This window comes from Lissotriton helveticus, chromosome 1_1, assembly GCF_964261635.1.
Source record: "Lissotriton helveticus chromosome 1_1, aLisHel1.1, whole genome shotgun sequence".
In the NCBI taxonomy this organism is placed as follows: domain Eukaryota; kingdom Metazoa; phylum Chordata; class Amphibia; order Caudata; family Salamandridae; genus Lissotriton; species Lissotriton helveticus.
The window spans coordinates 421,966,618-421,981,806 of record NC_136057.1 but is presented as its reverse complement, the minus strand read 5'-3'; the positions used below and the strand labels follow the sequence as shown (position 1 = coordinate 421,981,806).

At 50.7% G+C, this 15,189-nt stretch overlaps 1 protein-coding gene across 2 annotated transcripts in view; it reads right to left on the bottom strand.

The window, feature by feature from the left end:
• LOC144810444 (uncharacterized) overlaps positions 1–15,189 on the bottom strand; it is a 538,113-nt gene that overhangs the window by 171,488 nt on the left and 351,436 nt on the right. For both annotated transcript variants that reach the window (XM_078673784.1, XM_078673785.1), the window contains exon 6: positions 2,432–2,509. In XM_078673784.1, coding sequence (XP_078529910.1) covers positions 2,432–2,509 — 78 coding nt within the window. The remainder of the gene's footprint in view (positions 1–2,431; positions 2,510–15,189) is intronic.

The window sequence follows — 15,189 nt, the reverse complement described above, 5'->3', positions numbered from 1 at the left end:
AACACTCACTGCAAAAAACACCATGTTTTGTAAACCCTTAAAAAAACACTGATTTGATATATTTATATATATTTTAGAAGAGAGCCAGTTGAATAAACACGGATAAGCACTGATATTATATAAGAAAAAAGTTCAGCATTAAGGTACCACATTTCACATGTGACAACAAACACTGTGGCTTAAGATGCCCCCATCAAAAAATTAGAACGGGCATGGAGAAAGAAATATGACCCTGGGGCAAAAAAGTTGTACCAGGACGAGATTAAACACTACCACAAAGCCATACATTTGGCACGTGCAACTTACCTCACCAATGAGATTAAGTCTAGCAAAAACCCCGCTAAATGCATTTTTAAAATAAATACTTAACGATTTTAAAAACAGGAAACCCCCCCCTATTCACACAATCACGTCAGGTCAGCAATGTGAGGAACTTGCCAAGTTCTTTGTCCAGAAAGTGGAAGCCATTTATAAATCTTTCCCCAGTTGCCCCATTTACCCGGTAGTTCCTTATGCCCCTCCCCTTACTGCCACCTTGACAGCAATACCATCTATCACTCTGGATGAGATCTTCGAACTACGTATGAAGGTCAAATCAGGGTCCCCATTAGATCCCATGCGGCCTGACCAATTTAAAGACTGTTTTCCGGTCCTTCTTGCACCGCTATGTCAAACGATCAATTCTTTTTTCACCACGGCGGTGGTGCCGTTGTCATGTAAGCAAGCAAGGGTGGTCCCCCTGTTGAAAAAACCCTCTCTGGACCCTAGTAAGCCGGAAAACTTTCGATCAATATCCCTTCTGCCCTGGGTCGCCAAAATTGCGGAGGTCCACACCAACAACATCCTTTCGGGCTTCTAGAACATCAATGGTATCTTTGACCGCTCGCAAAATGGTTTTCGTCCCGGTCATAGTACTGAGACCGAGCTTCTAGCGGTGTGCGAACATCTGCGGACCACTATGGATGAGGGACAGACTGCGGCGCTGATTCTGCTCGACCTCAGCGCTGCGTTTGATACTGTCTCTTATCAGATCCTTCTGCATCGCTTAGAGGAGGCGGGGGTAGTTGGTTTGGCCCTGGACTGGTTACGTTCTTTCCTTTCTGACAGAGCTTTCCAGGTCGCAGCCCCCCTTTTCTCTCTCACGTCCATCCCATCAAGCAGGGGGTTCCTTGGGGATCAGCATTAAGTCCAGGCCTGTTCAACCTCTACGTCCAGCCCCTGGCTGGAGTAGCGCATGACCACGGCTTGACCATGGTTTCTTATGCGGATGACACCTAACTGGTGGTGGCCCTCTCAGATGACCTTGACAGTTCCGAAATGGGCTTGAGGCGGTAGTACCCTGGATGACCACCAATTGCCTTCAACTTAATGCTAGCAAATCTGAAGTGCTGCTGGTGGGGCACAACAAAGAGCGATGGAGCACGCACTGGTGGCCTACGTCCATTGGCAGTGCCCCAACCCCTAAGTCGGTGGTGAAGAACCTAGGGATCTGGTTTGACTCCACTCTTGGGTTTCAGGAGCATACCAAAAAGGTGGTGGGTACCTGTTTTGGACTCTTACGGGGTCTGAGGCCCATCTTGGGGTTCTACGACCCAGCCACACGCCAACTGATTATCCAGACGACTATTCTGTCGCGACTAGATTACGCCAACTCTTTGATGTTAGGCACCAATAAGGCGGAGGTGAATCGCCCTCAGCGAGTCCAAAATGCTGCCGCCCGTTTTCTGCTCAGGCTCCCTAAAACCTGCTCCACGTTGGGCGCCGTGCGGCGCCTCCACTGGCTACCTGTTTTGAAGAAGATTGAATTTAAAGCACTCCGTCTAACCTTTAAAATCCTAAAACTCTCGTCCCCTGAGATTTTATCTTATCTACTGCTACTGGTCCCTTATGTCCCCACGTGCCAGTTACGCTCTGCCGAGCAATACTTGGCGGCGGTCCCCCGGATGAAACACCTCAGAGTCGGGGGCCTGTCTTTCCGTTACCTGGCCGCTAAGCTGTGGAACTCTCTTCCCGTTCAGACCCGTCGCTTGGATGGCCTGCTTCCTTTCCGCAAGGCCATCAAAACTCATCTGCTTCCAACGGGCTAGTCCTGCTGCCTTTCTGACTCCGCTTTCAGCGACGGGACGCCCTTTTGCTGGGGCAGCTGCGCGCTCTATAAAACTACCTAACAATAACAATACGCAACAATCTTACACCCAAAATAGAGTCCTGACCAAGGCTCGACATACATCATGTAACAAATTTGGCATTTGAGACAGATGGTTCTAGTAGATGGCAAGATATATAATCTAATGTTATATCTGTAAAGAACGGTGCACTTTTCAGAGGCTATTATGTTAGTTAGCAAAGGTTATATTAGATACTAGGCTGCACAGCAATTCTCCTTGTAGCAAACAACAGATGCAGTGTTCAAAAAGATTTAAAATGTTACCCTTAAAGTTGGTCATGTCCACCTTTCTTTTCTTCAGAGGGATATTCTTTAGCCAATCTTCTTTTCTGCTCCGGATTCCTGTAACATATTACAGTAATTAAGGATGTACAAGGCTTCATATTATCATCAAGGCATAATCGCTTTTAGTGTTGTAGGATTATATAATAAATTACAGACCCTAAATTGTGGGATGCCTGTTGAACCGTGAATTGACAACCATTTTACAACACTATCCCTTCAAAACTAGCCACATTAAATCTATGACTATGCACAATGGTCCTCTTCAAATAAAAAGTAATCATATGTTGTCTCCCAAAAAACATAATGGCTTCATGTTCAGTATTAACGGTTTCAATAATGCATCCTTTTAGGGGGGCGTGGCCAACAGCATGGCCGACTAGACGTGCCTCGCCGGAGCTCCGGCCGAGTTGCCCCATAATCCGACTTTAAAACCCTGACATCGAGCTAAAAAGCACACCAACTTGAAGCGAACCCACCCCGGTTACCGAAGTGCAGGCGGCCGGGGTAGAGGTGCGGTTTCTCCCTGGAATTCGGCGAGCCCGGAGACTGCATCGGGGTGAGGGAGGCCATGATGGCGGCCGCGCGGCGCGGAGGACGGCGAACACACTGACGCTGTGCCCGACAGGCTGCCTGAAGAAACGAGCGGCGGACCACCCAGGGACCCCTCGCGGTCCGAGACTGTGACGCGCGGCTGGGAGAGCAAGCCAGACCCGCTCTCACCACTCGGCGGAGAACAGCCCCGTCCCAAGATGGCGGCCGGTGGGAGATAGAGCGACGGGAGAAGACACCCGGCTCCTGCTGCGGCGCACCACTGAGGGCGGTGGACCAGACACCTACGGTGAGCGGAGGGAGTGAGGGGGACGACCCTCGCCGGGGCACCAACCCATTTCCACGGGTGCCGCGGCCTGCGGCGGCCCCTCTCCCCCCCCCCCCCCTGAGACACCGGCTGGAGCCACCTTGATGGTGGAGTGGCCCGGGGGCGCTGGGACCAGCAGCGATGTGGCGGGGACGGCTCACAGAGTGCGGCGAGACTATGGCCCACAGGAGAGGGGGCTGATCTTGTCACGGGCACCCTGCAGGTGAACCGAGCGGAGAGACCCAGGGCCTGGGGGACTATTGGACGAGGGGAGACGCGGAAGCAGTTACCCACGCTCTCGTCATCCGGCGGCTCACACACTGACCGGCGCTCTCATACAGAAGCAGGGATCCCGGCATATTCTCCTGGGCGGCTGTGCGGTGAGGAGATGGGGAAGAATAACCCGGCACCCAAACCCCCGCGCCAGGGACCTATGGACAATTTCGCGGCGCCACGGTCCATGGCAGACCATCCAGGCCCCCACACCGACACGGCCATGCTACTGGAGGCCATCCAAGCGTCCAGAACGGACATCCAGGCATCGCGATCTGCCCTAGAGACCAAGATTGGCGAGGTTGGGGCCGAGGTGACGCTTCTGCGCCAGGACTTCCGGAACCTGACCGAAAGAGTAACGGCAGTGGAAGACAAAGTGAAGGAAGACGGGGAGGCGATCACTACGCTCAAGAAAGACATGGCAGAGCTACAGGTTGCGCACCGTCACCTCCAATGGAAGGTGGACGATGCGGAGAACAGGTCCAGGCGCAACAACCTCCGCTTTGTAGGTTTTAGGGAGGGGATTGAGAAAAAGGACATGGCCGCCTTCCTCCTGACCTGGCTGAAAGCTACTTTCCCCGAGGCGCCATTTTCTACATGCTTTATTATTGAAAGAGCACATAGGGCGCTTCTGGCCAAGCCACCTGAGGGCGCGAGACCCAGGCCAGTTATAGCGCGCTTCTTGAACTTTGCCGACCGGGACCTTATTCTGAGGGAGGCCAGGGCCCTGGGAGAGATCCGCCTTGAGAACACTACAATAATGATCTTCCCGGACTACAGCCAGGAGGTCTCGAAACAACGCCGCTCCTTTGACGCAGTGAAGGCGAAACTGAGGTCCCTGAATCTTAAATACATGCTCCTCTTCCCCGCCAAGCTGAAGGTGATATATAAGGACAAGTCTATCTTTTTTGCCCACCCGGAAGACGCTTGGCAGTGGTTGGAGGAGCGCCCTATCTTGAACAGTAGGGAGGCGGCCAGTCGGGACGCAATGGACAGAGAGGTGAGGGACAGATCGAGCTGGGAGCGGCCGAAGCCGCAAAGACGGAGGTTACGGAGGACCCAACACACGAGCGCGGCGACGCCATATAGGACCCGAGGATCGGCCAACAACAGGGGAGGCAGATCGGAATCCCCAGGCAAAGACCCAGTGGCGGGATCGCGGTTCAGCAGTCTGAGGCGAGGGGTACGCTCCGAGGGGGATGAAGTGGAGGGATCGGAAGGCCCCTCATCCGGCGAGGAAGATATGGACCTCTTAGGCGAATCGCTACACCCTTTGGCTAAGGAGATCCGCCAGTTAGAGCAAGGCTCCTCGGGTCAAGACCCGATCGTAGATACTCAGGACTCCCACTCTTGAAGGCAGGAACATGCAGCTCGGATGAGATAGCAGCTCGGCATCAAGGAGCACGCAAGTTGGCACACCCCCTACAGTTTCTTTTCTGGGTGTCTGAACTGGACACAGTTTAATCTGGGGAGGGATGTGCGGGAGGGCGACTGACCTACTCCCATGGATAGTTTGGTCCCCTGTTGGGGCGCAGCTAGAAGGGGAGGGTGGTGGGGTGGGGGAGGGGGGGCATGTTGGTACTGTTGTTTCCTCACGTTGGGGAGTTGGGGAGTTGGGGGGGGGGAGGGGGGTGGTGTCAGTGAAGCAGCAGAGCTTACCCTTGCTACTGCCCTGGACCCGAGCTCGGGCACTCGGTGGTCGGTGTGAAGTGCAATGGCAGGTACACTAGCTGAACCTAGCCGGGATGGCGCTGGGGTAAAGGCGCTAACCTGGAATGTAAACGGCCTGGGTTCCAAAATTAAGAGGGGCTTGGTCAATGCCTATATTAAACGCATAGCACCAGACATCATATTCCTCCAGGAAACACATTTGAGGGGGAACCATTGTGCTTTTCTGGCACGTGGGCAGTACACAGTCTTAGCACACGCGGGATACACAACGGGCTCACGGGGCACAGCAATACTCATAAGGAAAACGACGCCATTCACGGTGACACGCACATGGCTGGACCCGCAGGGCACGTTTGCAGGGGTACAGGGGACATGGAGGAGGCGCAGGTACACGCTGCTGTCAGTATATGCTCCACCCAAATTACAAAACCGGACGATGCAGGAGATCACGAACATACTGCTAGCCACTGCTGACACGACACAGATTGTGGGAGGGGACTTCAACGATGTGATGTGCACGACCAGTGATAGATCGGGGGACTCTCACGCAGTGACGGCAGTGACGGCTTTGGCCCGTAGAATGGACACGATTGGTCTCACTGATGTGTGGCGGTGGCTCCATCCTGTACAGGCAGCCTACTCCTTTTACTCAGGGGCCCACAAGGTTTTTTCTAGATTGGACTATATATTCACTACGAGGCAGGAACTCTCGACGGGGGACTTGGCAGAATATAGGGCGAGGGGTGTCTCGGACCATTCCCCGCTGTTTGTACATATAGGACGAGGTAGGGGGAGTGGAAAGGCACAGTGGCGTATGTCGCCGTGGGATCTCCAGACTCCTGGAATTCTAGGGGGGATTAGAGCGGATATCAAAGTCTTTGTGGCGGAAAACGAGGGGTCGGTGCAATCGGGAGTTACGCTATGGGAAGCCATGAAAACCGTGTTGAGAGACCGCTTCAGCTCCAGGGTGGGGGAGGCCAGAAGGAAACGCACTGAGGAAATAGCGCAGGAGGAGGCCAACATCTTGATTCAAGAAGCTGAATACCACAGGACGAAGGGGGAGGGACGTCTAAGGATTCTGCTAGACACTCAACGGCTATACAGGGAACTGCTCACGGACGAAGCGCGCACGCAGGCGCTGGCCACCCTTCATCGCATATATGATGTAGGCGACAAATCCGGGAAACTCATGGCGTGGCTGAGCAGGCGGGAGCAAGCGGCCAGATGGGTTGATTGGATTGGGCTCCCGGGTTCGGCACGAGCATCAACAGATGTCGCGATAGCAGAGGCCTTTGCGACCTATTTTGAAGAATTCTACAAGGCTAGGGACCTCGGAGATTGCGAGGTGGTAAAGTCGTTCCTGGGTAGTATGGAAGTGCCGCAGTTGACCCCCGAAAATAGTGAGGCTTTGGACGCCGACCTATCCCTGGAAGAAATTACGGAGGCAGTGGCAGTCCTGAAACCAGGGAAAACCCCGGGACCTAACGGCTTCCCGGCGGAGTTTTTCAAACGGACGGGGGACCTCCTGGCACGTCATTTGAAATCACTTTATGTGGGGGCGTTTGACTCCGGAGGTCTCCCGCCGGACCTGGCCCTGGCCACCATAATCCCGATCCATAAGGAGGGCAAGCCCAGGGAGGACTGTTCTTCATATCGCCCTATTTCCCTTCTGAACAGTGAGAATAAAATCCTCGCCACCATCTTGGCACGACGACTCCGATAGGTCATAGCGGACCTAGTGCACCCGGACCAGTCCAGGTTCCTGCCGGACAGGGCCACTAAACTTAACCTGCGGCGCACACATAACTGGCTCCAGGAAGTCTGTGACAAAAGGGAGCCACACTGGTTCCTCTCATTGGACGCGGAGAAGGCATTCGATGCGGTCCACTGGCCCTTCCTGATGGGAACGCTTGAGCGTTTTGGGTTTGGACCCAAGTTCCGACAGTGGGTGAGTCTTCTTTACTCGAACCCGAGGGCGAGAGTGCGGATTAATGGGCGAATGTCGAGAGAATTCGCGATAGAGCGGGGGACACGTCAGGGGTGCCCGCTGTCCCCACTCCTCTTTACCCTTACGATTGAGATCCTGGCGATCCGTATCCGGCTCAATCAGGAGGTAACTGGCTTTCACTGGGGGGCCTCGGCAACTGACCAGGAGAAGATCTCCCTGTACGCCGATGACGTGCTGCTATATGTGACGGACCCGGCTAGGACGATCCCGGCCCTCTTCAAGGAACTGGGCGAATTTGGGGCAGTGGCCGGACACACTATAAATTGGCATAAGTCGATTCTCTACGACCCGCAAGGTGAGCGGCGGGGGGAGTGCCTGCCTGAGTTGCTCATTCACACTACGGAAGGCTTCCGGTATTTGGGGGTGTTTATCACCAGGGATAGGCGGCGCTCATACGCAGACAACGTAAATAGGGTAGTGGTGGCAGCGAAGGCGGAGATGGATAGATGGAGACCGCTACCGCTCACCATGTTAGGCAGAGCCGCCCTGTATAAAATGATCCTGTTACCAAAGTTTTTATACGCCCTGCAAAATGAGTACTATCCCTTACCAGAAGCGACACTGCGGACAATCCATGCTGATCTTCGCTCTTTCTTGTGGCTGGGGAAGCAGTCCCGGGTGGCACTCACGACCCTGCAGCGCCACCAATACAGTGGGGGTATCTCGCTGCCTAATCTGGAGGCCTATTACTGGGCGGAACACCTTGCCCCGATCAATGCTTGGTTACACGCCCCGGCTGACCATCCCACTTATGCTTTAGAGAGATCCAAATGGGGCAACAAGACGGTATTACACTTCTTGTATGGTGGGAAAGGGGGCCGCCAGCTCCTACCAGCGACGAAGATCACCCTGACGGCGTGGCGCAGAGCGACAATTAGAATGGGCTGGCATGAAAGGCTCACCCGACAGACACCCCTATGGTCGTGTAGGTGGCTGACAGAGCTACATAAACTGAAGGGATTCCACAGGTGGGATGACATTGGCATCTCCACGGTGGGAGATGTCATAGCAAAGGGGGAACTTAAAACCTTCCAGGCGCTACAGCAGGACTTTGGCCTCCAGAACACCCAATACTATAAATACTTGCAGTTGAGACATGCTTGGGGAGCTCAGCACATATCGCTCACAGACATACCCCAGTTTGCACCACTTGAGGGCCGATTACTACAGGAGCAGATACAGAGGGGGGCAATATCTCTGACATACAAAACACTGACAAATAATATGTTGGGAGACTTGCGGACACTCAGGGAGAGGTGGGAGGCAGATGTGGGCACGATGGAGGACCTGGATTGGGAACTAGCACTCATGCACCCGAGGGAAGTGGCCATAAAATCGAGGCTTCGCCTCATACAGTTTAAGATCCTTCACAGGGCCTACTTCGATAGAGTGAGGCTTGCCCGGATGGGGAGGGGGACCGACACCTCTTGCATACGATGCCAGCGTCAGACAGGCGATTTCTTCCACATCATCTGGGGCTGCACAGTGATACAGGAATATTGGGGTGAGGTATTCAGGGAACTGAGTATGATATTGGAGGTGGAGATTCCTAGGGATCCCAAACTGGCGCTTTTGGGCATGTCGACGGAAGTAGACATCACACGATACCTGCTCATTTTCCTGCTGCTGGCTTTGGTAGTAGCAAAAAGAGACATAGCACGAATGTGGGGGGCGCCTGGGAAACCCAACCTGGATGAATGGAGGAGGGGTTTAGATATGTATATGGCGGCCGAAAGAGTGACCTACAAAGCTAGAGGGTGCCCTCGGAAATTTCGAAAAATATGGACTAAGTGGAGGCGCTACCATGGACTGGAGTAGGACTGTCCGGGGAGAATGGGCGGGTGGCGGGGGAGACAGCCGGGGAGGCACGTTTGTCACTGAATCCAACATAGTTGTTTCTGGAGGGTTTGGGTCGTTGAATTGCCTATATACTGTGTCAAGACTTAGAGGATGAGAGAGACTCGGGGCGAGGGGGGTGGCGGAAAAGGGGGGTATGCTGCAGAAGAGGGAGGGGAGTGGGAGGGCGGGAAGAGGGGCTTTTGATAGAGGCTTCTCAGTTGCTGACTTTCTCAGGAGTTAAGGAGGGGGGGGAGGGAGTTTGGGGTGAAAATAAAAAACAAGTTCGTCACGATGAAAGCTATGTACCTGACATTGAAAAGTTGCAGATTATCGGGAAGAGCGGAATGTTGACGCTCCCCCGAATTGTTTTTGTCTCCTGCACCCATGTTCCGCCTGATGCAACAATAAAAATAATTAAAAAAAAAAAAAAAATGCATCCTTTTACATTATTCGGTCAATTTAATTTATTTGAAATCATTTATAATCCCATGGAATCAGTGGAAAATGGCATTTGTCTTAAAATGAAATGCTGGGTTTGGTCACAAATAAACCAGGGTGTGTTTCCTTTGAGCAGCATTTGAAAAACTATACTTTACGGCTCTGAGCCAAACATTAGTAGTGGGAATAACAGGGATGAGAAATTGAACCAAAAAAACTAAAGAGGTCTCCCAAAAAACAAATTGAAAAAGGTGTTGCCGAGTCCCAATGCACTAATTCTCAAGATTTGCTGCGTGCTGCGATGGAGTGCAAAGCTCACGGAATTCCCATTTCAATAGGGTGCACCATAATAAAAACATCAGTCATGGAAGTGGGCAAATTTGCCGCCTCTCCCCCTCTTGAGAAGGCCTGGAGAGACCGAGCAGGACGCACTGCAAATATCAGCCAGAGGAGCCTGATAGGTGTTGTAACAGACCAAGTGGTCAAATCTACTCTTCACAAAGATAAATTGTGATGACAGAGGATTGCCCATGAACATGCTCTGCCAAAGCAGACCTCGATACTAGTGGACCAGTGTGAGAAGTTGGCCTGATATATGATGTTTCCAATTCTGGAACCACCTTGTATCAGTCCAAACAACCCTTATGGTGTCTGGTTGTAAGTCAACCTTATTAGACAAGCTATCCTAGGGGTAGCATGGACTAAGCAGCCTTAAAGGCTTAACTTAAGAGGTCGTGTTAAGCGAGCTGTTTTACCACATACAATCCTGTAATATCAAATGAAAGGACCCCACACAAGTATATATTATAAAAATATATGTATTTATTACTAAAAACAATCCCCAGTATTCTTTATGAATAAAGGGGCACAAGCGTTAAATCAAAAGCACAGTATTACATACAAAGTTGCACAATTTTGGATGAGGCCAAGGGGGCCACTCAAACCATATACTAAAAAAATGGTATAAGAGAGACCATTCGATCAGTGGTTAGGCCTAGGGCCTAGGGAATCGCTGGGAGCAGTCGGGACAAGCAATGCGGAAGTCGGGAAAAGCCAGCGGGATTCGGGTGCAGTGCAGAAAGTGCACGCATGCATCAATGTTAACCAATGGTGCGTAAAAGTTACAAAGTTAGAGTTTAAGGACACTTCCGCTGAACCTAGAGGAACAAAACTTAAGACACAGACCCTAGAGGTGTGTACCAGTGTGGGAACACCGGCGTTGCAATGTTACCTCACCCACAGGAAGTGGGTGCACAGGGTCGAAGTTGAGTCGGGTTTCGTCACGCAGGCTCTTGGTGCTTGGAGCTAAAAGGGCTGCAGGCGGGGTGAAAGAGAAGTGTCCGGTGGAGTCCAAGGGTGGACTCGAGTCGAAAAGTACCTGAAAGCAGAGGGGACAGAGTCTGGGTCACTCAGCAGTGACCAGGGTGGAACCAGGACGGAACCAGGCAATGTCGGGCGCAATCAGGTGGTTGTCGAGGAGCTTCTCTCCGCTGTCACGTGGGCTCTGGGGCATCTACGAAGTCCAGGAGCAGGTCACGATCTGTCCCACGCAGGCTCTCGCAGTCGGCGCTGTCGGCTTCAAGATTGGAGCAAACAACACTTGGCAAAAGCAATCCACGCGGAACTGGAAGATTGCTTCTCACTCGGACCAGGAGGGTCAGAGTGGGGGCTCCTTTTCAGGGGAGCTGGTGCAAATCTGGAGCAACCAGAATCACAAGTCGAATTGCAAGTTTCGTCGGCACAGGGGCCACAAGCCAGCTGGCAAGGGACTGGCCAACGCGGTGAGCCAAAAGAAGCAGAAGGGCCCCACGCAGCACTCGTCGAGTGTAGGGGGCTAAACTTCGGTGCAAGAGTGGCTCAGGGTTGGGGCTTCTTAAACCCCGTTGTACAGCTTCGAGGGTCACTCGTGGGCTGCACGGTCAGCGTCTCGTGGTCTTTCCAAGATGGCGTGTCCCACGCTTCCGGTCGCCTCCACGGGTCTCAGCTCTGCAGGGACTGTGGATCGGGCTGTTAGAAGGCAGGCAAGCTTGATCTCGTCGATCTCTGTCGCTCGAGTTCCGGCGGGAACTGCAACAAAGCAGACGTCAAGGGCTGGATGGTGCCTGTTTGCACAGGGTGGTCACTCCTTGACCACAAGGGAGATTCTTCAGTCTTCTACGTTGAGTAGGATGTCGAAGGGTCCAGAGTTTCGTTTCTTATGTTTCATCAGGATAATCTGAAGTGCATTGGCACTGCTCCCACTCTTATTCGAATCTGGGGGGCTGGATTACCTGCTAGGTCCCCTCCTATGGGTGGGACCCAGGAAGTGGGTGGATACACCCCCTTCCTTTGATCCTGGCCGCGCTGGGACGGGGGCTGGAGTGCCCCAGAACCGGTTTGGCCGGATTATGCAAGGGGCAGCCTTGTGCTCCCCAGGCAGTGTCTGGTTTCTTTCAAACCTCCCTGCTACAATCCACTATCTCCTGTCTGGAGGGTTGTAACACCGCCCTGCGACAGGAAACCCTTTGTCCAGGCCCCTTGGGCTGAGTTTCGGTCAGCTTCAGGGGGTCAGACTCGTGTCTGTGGCAGAAGCATCCATTTTGTGGATCTGAGGCCCTTTTAGAAATTAACCGCATTTAAGTAAAGTAACATGTCTTACCCCTCTAGAGGGGTGGAATGCTATCCCCGTCGCCAGAACTGGCGAGGGGATAGTATTCCAAATCGTATGACACCTTACACGACATGTTTTGATAAAGCCAAACCAGAGTTGCTATATAACCGCGAGGATTATAATGCACTTAAGAGTATATGGTATGGCATTATCCTGAAACAGCTTAGGGATTTGTTCCCGACGGCTGCAGACAGGCTCAGCTCATGCTAGAGCTCCATCTCACATTAAACCACGCACTCTGCCTCCAGGATTGATAAGGCCTTCCATAGGAGTGGCTCACAGGTTTATATGTGTCCAGATATAGGTTTAGATATAGGGATACTATATCTAAGCAAGGGGTGATTACACCACCTTGCCCCAGCTGAGTGATCAGCCAGTTGTGTCAATTTAAGAACCAGCCAGGGGTGGCAAAAGATATGCTGCAGCCCCTGTAGGCCTTGGTGGCACCTATGCCCTGAGCACCTATAGTGCATGGTACAGGGGCTGACAAGGAGTATTAATAATTTAGAGAGAGAACAGCAGGCTGGGGGTCGGATTAGCAGGCCCACAGCTTCAGTTGTCTAAAACCAGTGAAGCAAAAAGCAAAAATTTGGTGTGACCATAGGATAGCAGACCCTACTCTCCTGCAACCAGTGATGAGAAACTGAAGATTGTATTGAATTGTATTGTATTGTAATTGCATTTATATAGCGCTTACTACCCATGACGGGGCGTCAAAGCGCTTTTTCGGCGAGTAGTATGCTACTCTGGGACCCATAGAGGATTAGTGTTGAATTAGTATAGTGAAACATGCAAGTACATTTTAAGTGGTGGATAGGTTAGTCAGTTATTTGGATTTGCAATGATAGCAGAAGGACAGAGGAGGACAAAGGTTTGTATTTATATAGCGCTTGTTGAAGTACGCTATTCAGGAAGCCTACAAAGGATTAGCGGTGAATTAATATTGTGAAATATGAAGTACTTTCAGTGGTGGATATTAGTCAGTTACTTGGAGTGAGAAGGACATCGGAGGGATAAAAGGGGAAGAAAGATTTGCGATCATTTAGCACTTGTTACCCCTGATGGGTGTTGAAGCGCTTTTCTGGTGAGTAGCACGCCACTCTGGAACCCATAAAGGATTACTGTTGAAAATTAGTATAGTAAAAAAACATGAAGTAATTTGAGTAGTGGATATGTTATTCAGTTATTTGGGTAGTTTATTAGTATAGTTTAATATGGTATTTCGATTGAAAAGGATAGTGGAGGGATAAAAGTGAAGGATTTTTTCTTTTAGGTCTTAGCAGTAGGAGGAGGCTTTTGGATGAGTAAAAATGAGTTTTGGAGGGGAGGACTCAGAGGGAAGAGTTTAGAAAGGTTTCTTTTAGGGAATCGGTATAGTAAAAGAGACGTCAGATGATGCAAGGAGGGGTAGAGTAGGAGAGTCTAGAAAGGGGTATTTTGGCAATCATAGTAGTGGTATGGGGTTTGGGATAAATGAGAGAGTGGATGTAGAGGCTATATTGATAGATGCATAGGATGAGGGATAGGGTAGTGCATTGGAAGAAGTAGTAGAAGAAGTTTGAGATGAGTCAGAAGGTTGGGCTAGAAGATATATTGAGCGAAGTATAGGCTGAGAAATAGGGTAGTGCACTGGAAATGGTAAATTAGAAGAAAGTGATACATATATAGATCCATAACGACAATGAAAGTATATATATACATAAAGGAGGTAAGTATATGTAGATTAAAGATATTGATAGAGGCACAGGATGAGAAATAGGGTAGTGCATTGGATATGCTTTTCAGGAGAAAAGTAACAGACACACCGATTCAAGTACATGGAAGGTACATAGATGCACAATGGAAGTATGTACATGTAGACCAAAGATGATTTTAATTTATTTTTTTAATTTTTTCTCTCAACATAATTATTTTACATGTTTATACAAAGTAATACACAAAGATAGGTACATATCTATAGTGAAAAAATGCTTGTATAAAGGAGGGATATGCTGTAAATTTCTGTTTGCGTATGGTGCTTATGTGGGGAAGAGCCAAATCTTGAGTAGTTTTCTGAAGATAAGGTGGTTGTCGGTGGAACTTATGTGGGGGGTAAAGAGTTCCATAGTTTGGGTGCTTGAACAGAAGGATGTGCCACCCATGGTTTTTTTCTTGTATGGTAGGATTTTGAGGCGAGATGCTCCTTTAGAGCGGAGGTTCCTTTGCTGAATGTGTTTGGTGATTTTATTCCTGATGAAGTGGTCCCATTCCATGTATTGCTTTGTGGGTGATACAAAGCAGCTTGAACGTGAATCTTCTGGCAACCGGTAACCAATGCAGGGCTTTCAAGGCAGGAGAGATGTGGTCTGGCGGTTTGATATGCAAGAGTAGTCTGGCAGCCGAGTTCTGAATCAGTTGTAGTATTTTCATGGTCGTTAAAGTTGATCCATGGTAGAGGCTATTGGCGTAATCGAGTTTGGACAGACAAGGGAGATGGTAGCTTGGACCTTGTGTGGAAATCCCAAATGAGGGAAAATTTGTCGCAGCGTTTTTATAGTAGCAAAGCTACTCTTGCTAGTTTATCCACTTGGGCATTCATCGACAGCTTGGAGTCCATGGTCATTCCGAGGTTTCTTACTTCCTTCGATACTTTGGGCAGTGATCCCAGTTCTTTTAAGTCATGCGGTAAGCGGGTTGTAATGTTTCCAACCGCCACACATGAGTATTTCAGTTTTTGAAGCATTCAATTTGAGCTGGCTCCAGGTCATCCACTGATCCACTGCTCTGAGACAGCAGAAAATTGGTGATTTTCCAATGTCTTTGGGGCATTCCAGTTGAAGGAGTATTTGCGTGTCATCTGCATAGTTATAGCACGTGAGGTGAAATTTATTGATCAGTACTGGTAATGACTTCATGTAGATGTTAAAAAGCATGGGCGAGATGATAGAAAATTGAGGGACCCCTGCTTTTGTGGAGTACGGTTTGGACGAGAAAGGTGGGGTATGGATGACATTAGTTCCGTT